We start from the raw sequence: 14,446 nt of genomic DNA on the forward strand, positions 1-14,446 counted from the left end.
GGCACAATCATCGACTCACTTGGCAGCCATGCGTGCAAGCAAAAGGAGACATAAGCCTTCAAGACCCTACCATTTGGTTTTGTCCATAACCTTTATAGACTTTTCTCATTTCATCATATCCACGCGTAAGGGAATGATCTAAGGGGAAGCAGAGGAAATTTCTAACCCAACAGATGAGAGATTTTTCATCATCAATATAATTTAATACTTGCCCTCAAGTATAGAGAATCACGTGATAATTTATGGCAGAGAGGACACTAACAGAAGAGATAAGATTTACTTGGAAATTATATTAAATTTTTAAAATGAATATCTAATTTAAAATTAATTACTTTTATATATTTGAGAATATCTCAACTTAACAGACTAGGGATTTTAAAACAGCAGTAGTAGTAGTAATCAGCATTGTTTAAGAGCTTGTGACTGGTTAAGTAATTGCTTTCTTGTTTTCCATCATTTCATTGTTGGCCATTTTAGCTTGCTTGGGATAGAGATTTGATTGCTAAGTCAAAGTCGGTTGATAAAGAAATTGGGGGGGGTTAAAAAGAATCCAAAAAAGCCATTTCTTTCTCATCTTTAAAGAATTTTTTTACTGGATGTAACTGAGGTGTGACCAGAATAAATTGATGGGGGGTTTGCCGTGATTAGCAGGCAATCACACAAAGAAAAGAAGCATCATTAAAGGGTAATAATTAAGTAAAAATCCTGATGAATTCTCCCAATAAAGAAGTCACCCTTTTGACCACTGTGGATAATCAAAGTTGGTGTTTTAATGGTGGACCTGTGTGTCAATTATTTCTCAGCTTTTCTTGTGCTCTTCCTGAACTTTTTAGTCAGGTTTCTATAACCCATTTAGACAGGTCTAAAAGTGGTGTTGCCAAGGGTTACCAATTGGCCATGCACTGTTTCAATGTGGAAATGGTTTTAGACTTGGCCATTGCCACTACCATCCAGGCTCCCCACAGCCAATCCAACCCTTGTCCACTAATTCTCTTGTACTCTTCGTGTATAAAACAAAGTGAAAAGCTGTGCTTTTTGTGGCACAAAACAGAGGCCTTTCAGCTACAAAGAACCAACCAAAATCATAAAAGGACTCTCTTTCAAACGGCTTTTCCATGTGTACTCTCCGTCCCTCAGGTTGGTATTATCCACTATTCTCTGAACTTGTTAATTTGCAGCCATCTTCTTTTCTAAATCTTGCTTCACATTTGATTCTTCAATTTTCTAGTTAAGTGTCTTCTGAAGAACTCAGCAGAATTTGATTACATTTCCCTTTTTCCTTTTTTGGCATAGCTTCCTTAATTCTGCTGACAGAATATATACTACTACCTAGCTTGCAAGGAAGAATATCTTTTGGAGAGTAACTCAAAAGGAATTGATAGCAAAGAGCTTTGCTTTTGTGCCATGAAGAACAAAAGACAACAAAAGAGTTCCATTTCCTTTTGAGCATGCATATATGCTAAAAATGTCTAGAATTACAAATGAAATTAAGCAAATGATGTACCCACCTCCTGTTTCACCTCTCTCTTCATTTCCAACTCCTAATTACTATAATATTGACTATTATGAATCATCCCCACCATCACCTTCTATCAGAATCAGTCCAGTTCTTCTTTTGATTATAGTCATTTTTGCTGTAATCTTCTTCATTGCTGGTCTTCTCCATTTGCTAGTTAGATTTCTCATAAAGAGGCCATCTTTTTCACCAATTTATCAATCCAATAGATACCCTGGAAACTCAGAGTCCCATGGACTTCAAAGACAGCTTCAGCAGCTCTTTCGTTTACATGACTCAGGCCTAGATCAATCTGTCATAGATTCTTTACCAGTTTTCTACTACAAAGACATAATGGGATTGAAGGAGCCATTTGACTGTGCTGTTTGTCTATGCGAATACTCGGACCAGGACAAGCTCAGATTGCTTCCAATGTGTAGCCATGCTTTTCACATAGATTGTATAGACACGTGGCTTCTTTCAAACTCTACATGCCCCCTTTGTAGAGGAACCCTTTCAGGCTCTAGCTTACCCTTAGAAAATCCGATGTTCCAATGTGAGTACTTGAGGGTAATATCTAATGGGGTTGAGAGTGATGGAGAAAACGGGATTTCTTGTAGTCAGAAACCAGCGGCTGCTACGGAAGATGTTAGTGAAAAGAGGATCTTTTCAGTGAGACTTGGTAAGTTCAGAAGTATAAATGATGGAGAAAGTGGTGGAGGGAGAGTATTACAAGGAGAGATTAGTAGCTGCAATCTGGATGCAAGGAGATGTTACTCAATGGGTGCATATCAGTATGTGGTTGGTGATTCATTGCAAGTGACTTTGTCTCCTGATGTTAGCCATGGGAAGCTCGTGGAAGGGAAAGGAGAAGATGGGAGTTCCTCCATTGATGGAGATGTGGAAGAGAAGAGAATCAGGAGAACTAAAGGTGAGAGCTTTTCTGTCTCTAAGATATGGCTTTGGTCTAAGAGGAGCAGATTCACAGCTTCTTCAGATAATCATGCTGATGTATATCTTAATGTAAGTTTGCCTAGGAATGACAGAACTCAAGCTGTATGATTATTTAAAAAAAAAATTGTTCTCTTCACCAATCAATCTATATATGTTCATCAAATATAAGTGATATTTCATTTATTTTTAGCTTTTTCTTTAGCTGATTGATGAGGATGCATATATTTGGTGTTCAAAATGCAAAGAACCCAATTAGCTAATTAGAATTAAGATGAAACTGATTGCCACTTCTTGGTGGATGAAGCAATATGGCTCCCTCTTTATTTAAACAGGAAATGGTGAAAAGGGAAACTTCCTTCTTTCTTCCCTAATCCCTATTCAAAAAGGGTTGACATTCCAGCCTTCTGCAAAAATTTTATGTTTATCTTCTGTGGTTTCCTTGAAAATTTCCATGGCAGTTTGGTATCTACTGACAAACAATCAGTCATTTAATTGCAATGGTGATTTGTCATTGAATAAGCAAGAAGTACTTCATGTATGAGGATTCTGTACTGGCTATATTTGTCTTTCTCTTGAACTCTTTTCATTAGCAAATTCAACTTCATTTTTCTCATCTGAAACAGCACTGAAATCTGACACTGAATCTGCAAATTTTGGTTTGGTGCTGTGACTGGTAATAGCTGTGGTTTGAAACCTGAGGCTTAACTTTTTCCAGTGGCTCTTGAATCTTTTGAGTCTTCCAGTTTAGTTGGGATGCAAACCCCACCAGAGAGAAATGCTCCCAGCCTGACAGGGCAAAATATCTTGCATTTGACGCTAGGGAACTTAGCTTCCTTAGGGAGCATGAGAGAAGGAGATGAAGTTGATGGGGACTCCATTGTTTGAAAGCACAATCATGGTTGTCAAGCTCCATTAAAAGAAGTTTCCGAAGGATCTCACAACCTCCAAATATGCACCTGTAAGAAGAAGATTGGATCCCCCTGTAAATGCCTGAAGGGGTCAACTTCTTGTCAGAGATCACCATCGGTGTCACACCACCAAAACTTCAACAGAAAAGAATTGGCCTATCCTGTTTTCCACCAAGGCTGGCGTCCATAACCACAAGTTCTTTTTCACCTTTCATCAAAGTGGGGGTGATGCTCTTAGTCGATGATTTGTGAGAGAGCTTCAATTTTTGTTACCTTCATAAAAACATGGTCCACAAATGCATATAAGGGATCATGGTGTTAATTTTTCCAAGTTATTTCAGTCCCATAAAAGAAAAGACAAAAAAGAAGAAAAAAAGAAAAAGCCATTTCTGAGCAGATTGACTGTGGAGTAGCTTAAAGAAAAAAACTTGGAACTGTCATGGCTGACATGGTTTAGGAAGCAAACATCAAACCTGTTATTCTGAAGTTCTTACTCACAGTTGACTCTATTTTCTCTTTTTCATGCTTAATTCATTTGCACTAATCCTTCTCCTAGTAGCCTTAAGATATTAATTTCTCTTTCTCTATGGCAGGGAAACTACTTTTGGTAACATAAATTGGCAAATTAAACTTATTTGGAATCATATTGTATATGTCATCAAATGGCATTTAAAAGGGTATGAAGCAAGTGATAAATAGGGCCATGGCCATCAAGTTCTAGCTACAGTAATAAGGAGATTCATAATGAAAATTATGCAATTCCAAATCAATTTATATATGTGTATATACATTGTAAGGGTGTATATATATATATATATATATATATATATATATATATATATATATATACATACGTATGTACGTATCATACATAGAAATCTACTTATTTTACTGCTTTCTTTATTAAAAAGTTTGAAGAAACAATGATATAAAGACAAAATCCATTATTAATAGTTTGCTAAAGCCCTTTTTCGGGATTAAAAAAATTTATTTTTATTTTATGAAGAAGAAACTCTATGAAATTGGGGCTCTAGCCAACTTGCCATAGATGTAAAAATTTCCCTTAACAAAGCTGATCCAATTCAATCAGCATGTGCTCTGCTCTGTTAATTTTCTCAATTTTCAACTATTTTTTCTTCCACCCTTTTTCTATTCGTTAATGGACTCTATGTCGAAGAAGCCTTAGCCCAAGAAAATGAAAAGGGGAAAAAAAAAACCGAACTTCCAATGGAGTTAGTAGTCTAAAAGCTGCTGCTTACAAAACCCAAAGCCAACGCAAAACCTCCGTCTCTCTCTCACAGAGATGAGAAGAGAGCTGATAGGTGCGATGGAGAGAGAGAGACCCACATTACGAGTCACAAACGTACCCCAAACCGCCATAGCCAAAGACCTCTTAGAGTTCCTGGAATACAAGCTCGGCACTGACACCGTCTTCGCCATTGAAATCTCGACCGACCGCAACAACTGGAAGTCCCGTGGTTTCGGCAGAGTCCAGTTCGCCACTCTCGAAGCCAAGTCCAAAGCCCACCTTCTCTCCCTCCGAAACGACCTCGTCTTCAAGTCCCATTCTCTTAAACTCTCTGAAACTTATGATGACATCATTCCCAGGCCCATCAGGGCCGATCATAGGCTCGATGGTGGGGTTCTGCATGTGGGTTTTATGGTTCAAGATGATTACTTGCGTGTGTTGGAGAGGTGGGAGGATGTGAGAGGGTGGCTGATGCCTGAGAGGAGGAGACTGGAGTTTTGGCTGTGGAACAATGGGGAGTGTTACAAGCTTGAGGTTCTGTTTGATGATGTTTTGGAGACTGTTGGCTGTTGCTTCAATGGCTCCTCATGCAATGCTCTTCTCTTGAGGGTATGCTTTTTCGTCTTTGAAATACTATAATGCTTTGCTTTCTGCCTTTATTATTATTAATTAAAATGGCTGAAATGTGTGTCAATTCTAGCATAATTTTTCATGCATGAAAAATCAAATCTTGCCTATTGTTCTTCAAAAAGATTAAAGTTCTTTCATTTTCATTTTTTGAAAATATTACTATCTGCTTTCGATTTCTTACCGACTTTTTGCTTTTTGCTTCTTGCTTCTGAAATGAAAGGTAGTAACAAAGAGCAACAACCAATTAAACCTTAGTGTTTTAATTTATTGAAAGTTTGATTATTTGATTGTGAAGTAGGCAATTTTGAGTTTTTTCCTAAGCATACCATCATTCTTTTAATGCGGATTTGTTGGAAAGATTAATAGCTCGAGAAAGGAAGCAACTGAGATACATGGGAACTTGGTGATTATTATGCTATATCCATGTTTTAGTTTTTTAGTTTGTGTCAAAGTTGTTGAGCTATAGTTCTTGATGTGTTGATATGCTACCCATTTGGTTATATGTTCATTTTATAGTTTCCAACTCGGTTGCTAGATTAACTGGTGATGCCTTCGATTTTATAAGTTACTAAAAGGCTCAATTTTTCCTTCTTATCTTGGCCTTTGACTTGACCAAGATGCATAGTATGCAAATCAATGCGTAGTAGAGAATGCGATTTGTTTCTAAAACACCAATTGGCATGAATCCTTTTTTGCTTTTTAGAATTGCCATGTACTTGTATATGGATTAAAAATTGTAGTTTGTCTTTTTGGTTTTGAAAATGTTCATTGCTGCTTTGGATATCCTAAACTAGTTGTGGGCATGAAAATCTATAGTTATACATTTGGGGCATAGATTGGGGAAGATCCCTCAAAGGGGAAATCTTTGGATATCAAACAGAATAAAGCTCTATTTATTCTTGTTAAATAACACTACAATTTAAGTGTTTTCTCCATTTCTACACTTTATTTACATCCTAACACCTGTGAATTGTCAGAATCTGAAACCTCAATAAATCACATCAAGAGAACAAAATGTTACAAGGCATTTTGCAGCCTGTTAGATTAAAAGAAATTTCACGTTGTATTGACTTGTTGATGCTTTAATGAGCTTGATAATTTCATTTTTCCTTGCAAGAAAATTGTATTTATAGAAATATCATTGAGGTTTTCATCCTGGGCTTCACTGATTTAGCGAGGCCATGCAAGGAATAGTACACAAAATGATCATATGTGATACACTCTTGGTGTACATATTTGGAAAATTATCAATTTTATAGAACTTGACATTTATTTCAATATTCTCTTTCGTGTGTATTAGTTCTTGGCACATAATACTGTTTCTTTGTTGTGTTCTAAAAAATATTACCTGAACAACTACTGTTTCTAGGTCAAGTACGCTCCTAGGATATATCAAAAAGTATCTGGACCAAATATAGCTTCAAAACTTAGACCTGATCGCTACCATATATGCAAGGAGAATTTTGACTTCCTTTGGGTTCGCACGACAGACTTTTCAAGGACAAAGGCAGTTGGACAATCAACGGCGTTCTATTGGGAAATCAATGCAGAATTATTGACGTTAGATTTGTTTTCATGTTTCTCATGTTATCGAGAAGACATGAAAGGTTTAACTTTAAAGGGTGGGGGAGAATTCTCATCTGCACCCGAAATCGTTCCGCTTGTGAAGGGCCCATCAGATTCCAAGTTAGCATATGAGATCCTTTTTCAGCTCAATTCCCTTGTTCATACTCAAAAAATTAGTATTGCTTCTGTAGACACAGATCTGATAGATATCCTCCGTGTTTTGGCTGTTGAAACTGCTGTCATGATTCTGCAGAAATTTCACAAGCTACTGTCCACTTGCTATAATCCTGTGTCATTTGTGAAGGAAAATTTACCTGTATCAGAAAGAAACTTCCAAAGTCGTCCCTTATCATCATTCAAAAGGTTAATAGATCATAATGTCATGAGTTGTCACAGAGCCCTAGTTACACCTTCAAAGATTTATTGCTTGGGTCCCGAGCTTGAAACATCTAATTATGTTGTTAAGAACTTTGCAGAATATGCTTCAGATTTTATGAGAGTTTCTTTTGTTGAAGAAGATTGGGGTAAGCTTTCTGCAAATGCCATTTCTACTAGTGTTCAGTTAGGTATTTTTTCAAAACCTTTCAGAACTAAAATATATCACAGGATATTGTCTGTTCTTCAGCATGGGATTGTTATTGGAGATAAAAGATTTGAGTTTCTGGCATTTTCTGCTAGTCAGCTTCGATCAAATTCTGTCTGGATGTTTGCGTCTAATGACAAGGTTACAGCTGAAGATGTTAGAGAATGGATGGGATGCTTCAAGAAGATACGTAGTGTTTCTAAGTGTGCCGCAAGGATGGGTCAATTGTTTAGTTCTTCTTTGCCAACTCTTGTTGTCCCTGTGCAGGATGTCAAGATTATTCCTGATATTGAAGTTACTTCTGATGGTATTAATTACTGCTTCTCTGATGGCATAGGGAAAATTTCTTTGCCTTTTGCTAGGGAAGTTGCTCAGAAATGTGGATTGAATGACACTCCATCAGCATTTCAAATAAGGTATGGTGGTTATAAAGGTGTTGTTGCTGTTGACCGCAATTCCTTCCGGAAGATGTCTCTGCGTGGTAGCATGCATAAGTTTGAATCAAAAATCAGGATGCTTAATGTCACCAAATGGAGTGAATCAATGCCTTGCTTTTTGAATCGAGAAATTGTTACACTCTTGTCTACCTTGGGCATCAAGGATGAAGCGTTTGAGACATTGCAACAGGAACAACTGCATCTTCTGGGCCAAATGCTGACGAATAGAGAAGCAGCTTTGGATGTCTTACAGAGTTTATGTGGAGCTGATTCCCAAAACATTCTGGTGAAAATGTTGCTTCAAGGTTATGAGCCAAATGTGGAACCTTACCTCTCAATGATGCTTCTAGCAAATCATGAGAGTCTACTATCTGATTTAAAATGCAGGTGCCGGATATATGTTCCAAAGGGACAGGTCTTAGTTGGTTGTTTGGACGAAACTGCTACATTGAATTATGGTCAAGTTTATGTCCGTCTAAGTATCAAAAAGGCAGAACTAGAACATGCAGACCAAAATTTCTTCCATAAGGTGGATGAGAAAACAGCTATAGTGATAGGGAAGGTGGTTGTCACAAAAAATCCTTGTCTTCACCCTGGGGATGTCAGAGTCCTCGAGGCTGTTTATGAAGCTGAACTAGAAGATAAGGGTTTGGTGGATTGCCTTGTCTTCCCACAGAAAGGAGAAAGGTATGTTTCACAGATTAAATTAACTCTCATCTTCCCGTTCTTCATGGATAAGCCACTGCCCTCTTAGTTGAAACAGTTGCTTCCTCATGAATCTTGCGTTTGTTCCTGTCATTTTCTGGTCTTGAGTCAGGGCCTCCTGATAGGAAGTTGGTTATAAGATTTTGTGTATTTCCTATTGGGGCCCCTACTGTTGCATCTGATTCCAGTTTTAGCAAGACGAGGTGGTTATTTTTTTATGTTTGAACTTAAATAATCGGGTGTGGCTAGCACCAAACAATTTGTTCTTGTAGGCCTCATCCAAATGAATGCTCAGGTGGTGATCTTGATGGGGACCAGTTTTTCATAAGCTGGGATAAAGATCTCATCCCATGTCAAACTGATGCCCCAATGGACTACACTGGATCGAGACCTCGAATCATGGACCATGAGGTGACCTTGGAGGTAATTTGAAACTGTGCTAAATTTCTGATTTGGTGAAACTGGACTTTCCCCTCATTCTCTGCCAATATTCGCAGGAAATTCAAAAGTTTTTTGTTGACTACATGATCAATGATACTTTGGGTGCCATTTCTACTGCACATTTAGTGCATGCTGATCGTGAACCTGATAAAGCACGCAGTGAAAAATGTCTAGAATTGGCAACTCTTCACTCTATGGCTGTTGATTTTGCAAAGACAGGAGCACCAGCTGAGATGCCTCGGTCTCTGAAACCAAGGGAGTTTCCAGACTTCATGCAGAGGGTGGACAAACCCATGTATGCTTCCCTTGGGGTACTGGGAAAACTGTACCGAGCTACAATCAACTCAACCGTGCAAGAAAGGTCAAAGTTTGTTTGGTCAAAGAAGATGGCTGAAGCACTCTATGATCATGACCTTGAAGTGAATGGTTTCGAGGCCTTCCTTTCAACTGCACAGACTCACAAGGACATGTATGAAGAGAAAATGAGCTTCTTGATGAATTATTACGAGGTAGAAAGCGAGGATGAGATCCTGACAGGCAATATGCGCAACAAAGCAACGTTTTTGCAGCGAGACAACAGGAGATATGGAGACATGAAAGACCGGATCTTGCTGTCCATGAAGAACCTACAGAGAGAAGCTAGAGAACGGTTTGAGAATAGCTGCAAGGTCGGTGAGCATCAGAGACTTGCCTCTGCATGGTATCATGTGACTTACCACCCAAATTACTGCCAGGAAAGCATGAAGTCCTGCTTGAGCTTTCCATGGATTGTTGGAGACATTTTACTCAAGATAAAGTCTGTGAATAGCAGAGAAATTCAGAGAGAACAACCGGTATTCAGTCATGTCTACCATAAGTCCCCAAGAAGGCCTGCTACTCGTGATGAATCCATGTAGACTTGATCAGACATATAGACAAATTCTAATCCATGAGACTCGCTTGTGTTGAATGTTTTTTGGTACAGCAACAAGACATGGCTGAAGCAAGTCAAATTTCTTCCTTGTCCAATGATTGAATCCAAATTTATAAAAGAAGTATAAGAGTCCTTATCTTAGTATTTGCTTGCAAATTACAAAGTAACATAGTATTTGTCCATCAAATATAAAATATACATATATTCAATTAAAATACTCAATATGTACACATCATTATCCTATTTCTATATTATATTTCTTTATTCCCAAAGAAAAAGGAATATAAAAATCTAATCTTTTTTGTCATCTAAATCCCACACGTTTCATCCTCATCTCCTTCTTCTGTCGCTATCACCAACACCCACACCTCAGAAGATACAAATAAACCTCAAAAGTGCTCGTAATTACCTCTTCACCCAACAAAGACAACAAAGTACAAGCAACAAGTTGACGTCACCGAGTCAACAGTCCAGCTCACGGACTTCCTTCCTCGTTCACGCAAAAACCGCCGCGTCCTTCCCAACCTCCAACGACGACGACGACGTCGGAGCCGAGAGTGGTTTTTCGGAACCGGAAACGGAAGCGTAGCGAGTGGAGAAAGCTCGGAAACCGCCGTAATCTATATCATCTACGAAATTACCGTTCTGTCCCGGCCCTTCGTCGAAATTCAGAGCGTAACTCAAAGGATCGTAATGGAACTGCCCGTGCCTACCATCACCGACGCTGCCACTTCCGCTTTTACTCCGGTTGAACCTTCTGATGAAAGTCTTCCAACGCGGACCGGCGACGATTTCGGACCATTCTCGGACCTTCCGGAAGGCTCTAACGCTTCGGGCCCACAAGCTGGTACTGGACTGGACCTGGGCGGTACGTATCCGTTCCCAGAAGGCTAGTCCGACGGTGGGCGTGCGACGGGAGCTGAAGCAAGGAAAACAGAAGCAGCAACGAGTGTTTCGTAACAGAGAATTCGACGTCGTTTCTTCGAATATCGGCGGCTCTAAATCTCTATGCGCCGCCATCACAGAGATCGAAACCCTACCTCGCTCTCTCTCTCTCTCCCTCCCTCCCTCCAGAGACAGAAACAGAGAGAGAGAGAGAGTCTTATAAATAAAAAGAATAACGGCACTGAAACACCGAGGAGACGGTTGGCTAAAAAGAGCGAAAGGGTGTTTCGGTAATTCAAAAGCCAAATGAGCCGTTGTGGTTTTTGATTGGGTGCTTCGCGGGTAATGTGAGAGCGGCAGATAGTGGGGACAATGTTAGGTGGGGAATTTGTTGGGGTATCCTTTTTCTAGATTAAAACCAATGATGATGATTAATAGGAATCTAAGGATGATCATTAATGCGATGGGAGGCGGGGGTGGGTCCCATCTGATAAGATACGCCAGCAATGCTTCCAGATCAAGCCAACGTGACGGCCTGCATTCTTTTTTGGGATTTCCAAGTTCCAACGCAGCTAAATTCCCAATTACGTCATCTTTTTTTTTTCTTTTAGTATTTCCTTTGGCGAATAAAAGCAAAAAAAAAAAAGAAATTCTTTGAGACTTCTTTCTTTTGTTGCCTCAATTAGGTGATGTTATGTTTTCATTAATTAAATATCATTTATTTCTTTCTTTCATTTTAAAAATTTGATATATAATACTCTCAAATCAAGTTGAATCGAATTTAAATTTAAAAATATATTTTCAAACTCAATTTGAGGTAGAGTCGAACTTAAAACCGAATTTAATTTTCAAAGTTTAATATCAAAATTCCCTCGATTTGATTTTTAAAATTTTCAGATCAAACCAAGCTAACCGAAGGCACACTCTATATTTCCTTAACATGTTTGTTTGTGCACAGAAGGGATTATGTATCATCCTTCAAATATCCACATCAATTACTAAGTATGACAGCTACACCATGGACAAACCAAATGAGGAACAAAGATTGTGGTGAATATGCTTCAATTACTTGCATGTTCGGTTCTTCGTTTCTATGGTCCTGACAACAATAATTGTATTTCTTTCAGAACAGGTAGGCCAGATGGGATGACTAATCTCTGCTTTTTTTTGAGTCAATTCACACCATATAATGAGTTTTCGAAACCCATGTCAGCAAATCCAGACACCAGGTCTTGTACTGCTTGTTTTGAACTTGCCCACAGGGGCAAGCAATATCATATCTGGAACAGCTTTCATCTTGTGCATTGTGGACTCACCTACTGTGACATGGATCAAACAGAACTGACCCTTATAATTTCTAAGTGAACAGTCTGTCTCCTCACCTCACAGCACCCTTAATTTGCACTTTGCAACCACATCATCCATTCTGGCAACAGAATCTATCCACTTCTAGGTCTGAATCCTAATTGAATGATTGAACAAGTGAAAATAGTCTAAGATTTCCGACTCTCCTCCAGTGCCGAACTGGGCAACCCTGGTACCCAGTTATCTTTGCTAATGTGAGTTAGACTAGTCTAATATACCACAAGGAATGAAACTAGTAAGGGTCTTACACTCACACTGGTTTGGGCAAGAGAGCTAAAAGGTGGCAACCCTTTTTGTAAGTGTTAGGTTTACAGAAAACTTGAACAGCGACAAAACTTGGCAGACAATAAAGTCTCCTTTTGATTCATTTCTAGCAGCTTTTTGCCAAATTTGCTCTTAAAGTTCCCAAAAATTAATAGCAAACAAACATTCATAGTCACTAAGCCAAGAAGATATCAGCATCTGTCAAGAATTGCAAAGTTATATTGTGATAGAGATTAAAAACACCATGAATCTGCACACTGAAATGGCAATTTCTACTCTTAATATTCACCAAATCTGTTATCAGGTTAAGTTGTTGACAAACCACATTGCATTTAACACACTGAACAGACATATAGGCAACTTACTGTTCGTGCCACAATATTTAAAATCCTTAAGATAGACTATCTCCAATACATTTAACAGCAGATAACATAGCTTAACTTACAATGAAACAGCTCTTTGGGCCTTACCACTATGAATGCTCCAGAAGATATTTCCAGCTTCATCAGTGTTCATAGAATCGAGAGCAATAGCACCAAATATTGCTCGGAATGCACCACAAACTATGGTTGGGCTTGAAGGAGCAGTCTTTCGAGAAACTCTAACCACTTTTTGCAGCCCTAAACGCGTCCCATCAACAGCACAGGAAGAATCCACTTTGGTGATCTCCAATATGAGGTTGTTGAGTTCTTTCGGAGACATATCAATATCTTTTACAAGGGAATGGAGTGAAACTGATGTCTCAATGACATGGGTGCCCAGAATGCTTAATGCCTTGTTGTTCTCCTCAGAGAAGGAGGAATGGGTCATGGCACGCCGGAGCAGACCAATGCTCTTGAAAGTATAGCTGAAGGTTGGTTTTAGAACAAGTAATAAGCCTCGTTTGTGTGTCATAAGAAAATCCAAAGAATTAATAAATAAAATAAATTTTCAAGTTTATTTCTACAACCCCATGCTCCCATTACTGAAGAAAGATAAAGACTATTCTTTTAAAATTAAAAAGGAAAATCTTTATCAGACAAAAAGTTTCAAGTCTTCTTTACTGATTTTATTTGCTTTACAAACCTAATTTTCTTTCTGTTTCTGGGGTTTCTGTCTTTCTTTCTGTTCTTCTTTCTTTTTTCAGTACTAAACAGTATTATACATAAGCAAAATAATTATCATTCACTAATCAAAAGGCAGGCCATGATCTAAATTAAAGGGTACATTTCAACGAAAAAGACTTGCCCAATTTGATTCTGTAGTGTCTCAAGAGCTTGTGAAAATGGTGGCAAGGGCTTTAAGCTCTGATCTTCATAATTTCCTGCTGCATATGCCTGCACTCACAAAAATGGGGTTTACTTTATATTATCCAAAAATCATCAAATTTTCAAAAATTGCTTTCTTTTCTTCACTTCTCTCTAGTATCTTCTTCTTTTTTTTCTTGGGAAACAAAGAGGCTTGATCAGGGTTCGAAAATTACCTGAGGCACAGAGGAGAAGAGTGTGAAGAGAAGGATAGTGATGACACTGAAGAGAGTGGAGCCACGTAATTGCATATTTCTTTCTACTTAACTTGCTCTGTAAAAAAATGAAAATTTGCTTTCCTTTGTGACAGATTAGAACCCCTGAAATCTGGGTTTTATGATGTTTCTTCTCCTTCTCCACCAAGTTACTGACTTTTTGTTAACTTGTATAAACTACCATTATACAAAATTCCTTGCTTATGGAATAAAAAAGAGTCAAGTCACCTTGTTTACCTTTCTGTTCTGGATCCAAGCCCACTTCAAACCCACGAAGTAATAAACTGATGAGCTTGGGTTTTTACCATTTCAAAGGGTTTTTTATCTTTTTTAAGCAATCATCTCAAGGGCATAACTGATCCAAAACTTAGGATGGAGTTTTATTAGCTTTCCAAGATCTTCTGCCTGTCTAATGTAGGACTGAAGCATTCTATCTTTCTTTTAAAACATTTGATACAACATTTTCTATCACTCAATTCGATATGAAAATTCTTCTATTTGTCCAAAATAAAATTGAAGCACCCTTTCCTTTAAAGGGTTTAACACACTC

The 14,446-nt window shown here is 38.3% G+C and overlaps 4 protein-coding genes across 10 annotated transcripts; 2 read left to right on the plus strand and 2 right to left on the minus strand.

Moving 5' to 3' along the window:
• The first annotated feature begins 799 nt into the window (after positions 1-799).
• On the plus strand, positions 800-3,887 carry LOC18603865 (RING-H2 finger protein ATL46-like). Of its 7 annotated transcripts, none has more exons than XM_088804542.1 (3): positions 800-1,137; positions 1,294-2,518; positions 3,193-3,887. In XM_088804542.1, exons 2-3 carry the CDS (start codon positions 1,457-1,459, stop codon positions 3,307-3,309), a joined length of 1,179 nt encoding a protein of 392 aa, XP_088660668.1. In that variant the 5' UTR covers positions 800-1,137; positions 1,294-1,456; the 3' UTR covers positions 3,310-3,887. The 7 variants fall into 7 exon arrangements, with proteins under 7 accessions (XP_088660668.1, XP_088660667.1, XP_088660670.1 ...); XM_088804547.1 differs by having other exon boundaries at positions 806-1,137; positions 1,726-2,518; XM_088804541.1 differs by having other exon boundaries at positions 800-2,518.
• A 488-nt stretch (positions 3,888-4,375) lies between these two features.
• Positions 4,376-9,954, plus strand: RDR2 (RNA-dependent RNA polymerase 2). The gene is made up of 4 exons (XM_007036099.3): positions 4,376-5,215; positions 6,606-8,509; positions 8,800-8,950; positions 9,025-9,954. Exons 1-4 carry the CDS (start codon positions 4,661-4,663, stop codon positions 9,862-9,864), a joined length of 3,450 nt encoding a protein of 1,149 aa, XP_007036161.3. The 5' UTR covers positions 4,376-4,660; the 3' UTR covers positions 9,865-9,954.
• A 101-nt stretch (positions 9,955-10,055) lies between these two features.
• Positions 10,056-11,018, minus strand: LOC18603868 (uncharacterized). The gene has a single exon (XM_007036101.3). The coding sequence runs from the start codon at positions 10,899-10,901 to the stop codon at positions 10,377-10,379; it is 525 nt and encodes a 174-aa protein (XP_007036163.3). The 5' UTR covers positions 10,902-11,018; the 3' UTR covers positions 10,056-10,376.
• Positions 11,019-12,646: 1,628 nt separating this feature from the next.
• NFD2 (Ribonuclease III family protein) lies at positions 12,647-14,093 on the minus strand. Its single transcript, XM_007036103.3, has 3 exons — positions 13,858-14,093; positions 13,623-13,711; positions 12,647-13,242 (listed from the first exon to the last, which is right to left on the minus strand). The coding sequence occupies exons 1-3, from the start codon at positions 13,930-13,932 to the stop codon at positions 12,837-12,839; spliced, it is 570 nt and encodes a 189-aa protein (XP_007036165.3). The 5' UTR covers positions 13,933-14,093; the 3' UTR covers positions 12,647-12,836.
• Between the last annotated feature and the right edge of the window lie 353 nt (positions 14,094-14,446).

Source organism: Theobroma cacao, chromosome 3 (genome assembly GCF_053813885.1).
Source record: "Theobroma cacao isolate CCN51 chromosome 3, ASM5381388v1, whole genome shotgun sequence".
Taxonomy (NCBI): Eukaryota; Viridiplantae; Streptophyta; class Magnoliopsida; order Malvales; family Malvaceae; genus Theobroma; species Theobroma cacao.